Source organism: Oratosquilla oratoria, chromosome 38, assembly GCF_046742065.1.
Source record: "Oratosquilla oratoria isolate Oo_2021 chromosome 38, ASM4674206v1, whole genome shotgun sequence".
NCBI classification, from domain to species: Eukaryota; Metazoa; Arthropoda; class Malacostraca; order Stomatopoda; family Squillidae; genus Oratosquilla; species Oratosquilla oratoria.
In genome coordinates, this window is record NC_134814.1 from 24776130 (window position 1) to 24781129 (window position 5000).

The 5000-nt window shown below is 37.8% G+C and overlaps 1 protein-coding gene across 1 annotated transcript in view; it reads right to left on the reverse strand.

The window, feature by feature from the left end:
- Positions 1–5000, reverse strand: part of LOC143019763 (galactosylgalactosylxylosylprotein 3-beta-glucuronosyltransferase P-like) — a 35837-nt gene that overhangs the window by 28843 nt on the left and 1994 nt on the right. The window contains exon 2 of the mRNA XM_076175746.1: positions 2268–2968. Within this exon, the coding sequence (XP_076031861.1) occupies positions 2268–2409 (142 nt within the window). The 5' untranslated portion in view covers positions 2410–2968. The remainder of the gene's footprint in view (positions 1–2267; positions 2969–5000) is intronic.

Consider the following 5000-nt stretch of genomic DNA (forward strand, 5'->3'; position numbering starts at 1 on the left):
TTCAAGAACTTCGGCGCCTTCGCGAACTTCTGCCCCTTCGAGAACTTTGGCACCTTCGAGAATTTCGGCACCTTCGAGAACTTAGGCACCTTCGACAATTTCGGCACTTTCGAGAACTTCGAGAACCTCGACACCTTCGAGAACTTCGGCACGTTCGAGAACTTCGGCACCTTCGAGAACTTTGGCACGTTCGAGAACTTCGGCAGCTTCGAGAACTTCGGCACGTTCGAGAACTTCGGCACCTTCGAGAACTTTGGCACCTTCGAGAACTTCGGCAGCTTCGAGAACTTCGACACCATGGAAGGTCGTTGCTTTTGATGTAAGCGTGACACACAAGATAAATAAATAACACACACGCTATCGTATTAATATATATATAGAATAATAATAATAATAATAATAATGATAATAATAATAATAATAATAATAATAATAATAATAATAATAATAATAATAATAATAATAATAATAATAATAATAATAATAATAATAATAATAATAATAATAATAATAATAATAATAATAATAATAATAATAATAATAATAATAATAATAATATAAAGTCTACGGGACAAACACGCGCTCCGAGGGACCGAGGGACCGCGCGCGTCTTGTAAATGTGTGGGGGATTACGGCCTCTGTTCGAACCCTGGCCGCAGCGCAGAGTTTATGAAGGGCATCCCCTCTGAGTTATTAAAACAACAGGATAGGACTCGCAGTAATGGATATAAACTGGACAAATTTAGATTTAAAAAGGAAATAGGCAAGAATTGGTTTACTAATAGGGTGGTTGACGAATGGAATAAACTCGGCGACCATGTAGTAAGCGCTGAAACTATCAGTTGTTTTAAGAAACGATTAGACAACTTTATGGATGGGGGATGACAGGTGGTGATGGATACGGAGCTGCCTAGTGTAGGCCTTATGGTCTCTTGCAGTCTCCTTCATTCTTATGTTCTTATGTAATAGCTCCCGACTGCTGATCACCTCAGTACCTGAAGTGACTTGGAAATCACTGAGTGATATGTCATTTTCCTCTATGTATCGTCACTGCAGTGTGCGTTCATGTTAAATAATAATAATAATAATAATAATAATAATAATACATACATACATACATACATACATATACCAAGGCTTTTTCCCCCTTACTAGGGAGGTAGCCAAAAAGGAAAAGGCATAAAAAATTCCCACCCATTCTATCCTTTTTTTTTTTTTAATAATGATGATAATAATAATAGTAATAATAATAATAATAATAATAGTAATAATAATAATAATAATAATAATAATAATAATAATAATAATAGTAATAATAATAATAATAATAATAATAATAATAATAACAATAATAATAATAATAATAATAAATAATAAATAAATAGATAACTAACTAAATAAATAAATGAATAAATAAATAAAATAATCAATTAATTAATAATAAAAGATATGTATAGTTATAAGCAAAAGTTTTGACCAACGCTCATAACATTAACACGATTTTTTTGATCGAGTATGTGATATTTTCTCCTACGTACTATCTAGCTTACAATTAGGTAAAATTCTTTAATAGTTAAATAGATGTAAAAAAAAAAAAAAATTATCATGAGAAACTCTTGTCGGATCAAACTTTTTGATAATGATTGTATATGGACTTTGATTTGTCGTAAATTGAATTGACGATGGGTACGGCGAGGAGGAGTCATATTTTGCAAATGTCACTGATTTAGGCCCCACACGCGATCTACTCATAAAATTTACATCTTAACATAAGAATGAGAGTGGTGAGCACTATGACATTTTCTGGGGGTAAAGAGAGTGAGTGACAGAGAAAGAGAGAGAGAAAGAGAGAGAGAGAGAGAGAGAGAGAGAGAGAGAGAGAGAGAGAGAAATAGATAGAGATAGACAGATAGATAGATAGATAGAGAGAGAGAGAGAAATAGAGATAGATAGATAGATAGAAAGATAGATGGATAGAGATAAATAGAGAAAGACAGAGATAACCAGACAGAAACATATAGATAGATAGATAGATAGATAGAGAGAAAAATAGATAGAGATAGATAGATAGATAGATAGATAGATAGATAGATAGAAAGATAGATAGATAGAGATAAACAGAGATAGACAGAGATAAACAGACAGATAAATATAGATAGATAGATAGAGAGAAATAGATAAATAGATAAAGATAGATAGATAGAGAGAGAGAGAGAAAGAAAGAAAGAGAGGGAGAGGGAGAGAGAGGGAAAACTGAAGAGACTTACTTTTGTTTCTCCTTCGACCCGACGGGCATTTGGCTTCTTCTATCCTGAAGTCGCGGCCGCTGAGGAGCACCAGGATGATGAGCGTTTCTACCACGATCGCCAGCATCAAAACGAACCGTAAAGGGTTCAGACGAACCATCATTACACTAAGATGCAACAATGACAGAGCAGTTGAACTTTGCGTGCAAGCAGGTGGGTTAGAACGTAGCTACAAAGTGCACAACAAATTGTTGTACAGTAACATTTGGCGCCAATTTCCTTGGCGTGGCGTGTATGTTGACATACAAAATATTCTTGCTCGTCTCTCGTATTGCAAGCTCTTTTATAAGTTTTAGTTAGTGTTTCTTGAAGCTGGATAGTAAGACGTCAGTACCACATGGAGCAAGAGAGAGAGAGAGAGAGAGAGAGTCGTTTGCCGTCAGCCAGCCAGTCATACGACATAGATGAATCGGTATCCGACGCTTGACGTTCAATTCAGTGTAACGTCAGCGAATTGATGACCTGTCAGATATTATATATATGGTGACACCTGACTTTTCCAATACTGTGTAATATTCAGAGCTACGTGGTTTCAACCAAGTAATTCCCTACAAGGCCATCCAATGTCCGTGCTACGTGACGGTTGAGTCAGTGACACATGACTAGCAACGTGACGTAATGTCGGTGACCGGGACGGAAAGGACAACAGATCACAAGAATGCCTGTAAAAGGAGAACAAGGACACAAGTTAGGTGCTGGGCTATTCAGGTTTCTTCAATATCTTTAATTTCTTCAATATCTTTAATTTACTTATCTATTCATTTATCTATATATGTATATATTTATATAATAACCTATGTACTTATTTATATATTTATTTATTAATTTATCTATTCATTTACTTATTCATTTATCAATCTATTCGTTTGTTTGTTTATTAACTTATTCATCTGTTTATACAACAATTTATTTTTGTTTGTTTTCTTTTTATTCATATATCAACTAATTTATTTATTCATCTACTTAGGTTGGGTACATATGGTGGATATTTATGAAAGCGGTATGGTCATAACTTCTCAAATTATAGACACTACACTCAAAATAAGCAAAACCCCAAAATCTCATTTCCACACTACAGAAATATGTTATATAATCGGTCAAGGATGCGTTATGTCGCCCTGGCTGTTCAACTTATACATGGATGGGGTAGTGCGAGAGGTAAATGCAAGGGTAGTGGGTCAGGGATTGGAGATGGTTAAAGAAAATGGAGAAAAGTGGGAGGTGAGCCAGCTGTTGTTTGTGGACGACACTGCACTTGTGGCAGGATCGGAGGAGGGACTGAGGAAGTTGGTAACAGAGTTTGGGAGAGTATTTGATAGAAGAAAGCTAAAGATAAATGTGGGTAAAAGTAAGGTGATGAGATGTACAAGGGGTGAAGGTGGCAGTAGACTAGTGAGCATTAAGGGAGAGTGACTGGAGGAAGTGTATAGTTTTAGATACTTGGGTGCAAATGTGGCAGGAAAAGGTGGAGTGAAGGTGGAGGTAGAATGTAGATTGAGAGAAGCGAGTAAATGCCTTGGTGGATTGAAGAGTGTAATGAGGAATAGACATTTGGGAATGGGTGCTAAGAGGAGACTGTACAAAGGAGTGATTGTGCCAACAGCACTGTGTGGGACAGAAACATGGAACATAAGAGAGGAAGAGAGAAGGAGTTTGAATGTGTTTGAGATGAGGTGTCTGAGAAGTATGATGGGGGTTACTAGGCTGGATAGAGTGAGAAATGAGGAGGTGAGGAGGAGAACAGGGGTGGAAAGGGAGTTGGGAGATAGGGTTGATGAAAGAGTATAAGGATGGTTTGGACACATGGAAAGAATGAGTGAAGAAAGACTAGTAAAAGAGGTATGGAAGGCAGATGTGGAGGGAGTGAACATGAGGGGACGTCCTAGGATGAGGTGGATGGATGGGGTGAAGGGGGCTTTGGAGAAGAGGGGAATGTCTGTTGAGGAAGGACGGGAGAGGACAGAAGACAGGGGTGAATGGAGAATGGTTGTATATGGATGATGTTGTGATGCATGAGGTGGAATGGGCGGGGGGATGGGGGGTGAGGTAGTATGTGTGAGCAAAATTTAACGCAGCCCGAAGGGATTTCTCCCCGTCTTCTCCTTTTATGCATGGGGGGACGGAGAGGGGGGTCGCCGATTTAATGAAGCGGTCTTGGTGTGGATGTGCTGTGTCTTGCGACACTGTTTCTGACCCAGGGCAGTGGGCAGGGTGCAGGGATGACCCGTCATCCGGGAGGTGCTAAGATAAGAGGGAGGGTGGAGGGGTGTGGAGTATATTCAGGGATGGAATGGGTAGGAATGATTTTATGTCTTTCCTTTTTGGCTACCTCCCTTGTAAGGGGGAAAAAGCCTTGGTATATATATGTATGTATGTATGTATGTATGTATGTTTCCTAAATCAATATTTGCTAATAATCTTAACAACGAAGGAGAAAAATCGAAAGAAACTTCCCAAAAGTAAATGGTAAGAAAAAAAGTTTTGATTCCTAACGAAGTGGAACTTCTCAACAGCTCCTTGTCTTATCATGTATTGTTGACAGTAACTAAGAGACTCGTAGGCTTGACCTAGATTTTGCTACTCTCACATCACAAAGCACCATTTCCCAAATTTGAAAATGATCTAAGTCACCTTTTCTCTATGTTGACGAACGCTTTACCAGTTGCCACGAAATTTTCACAAAAAATTAATAAA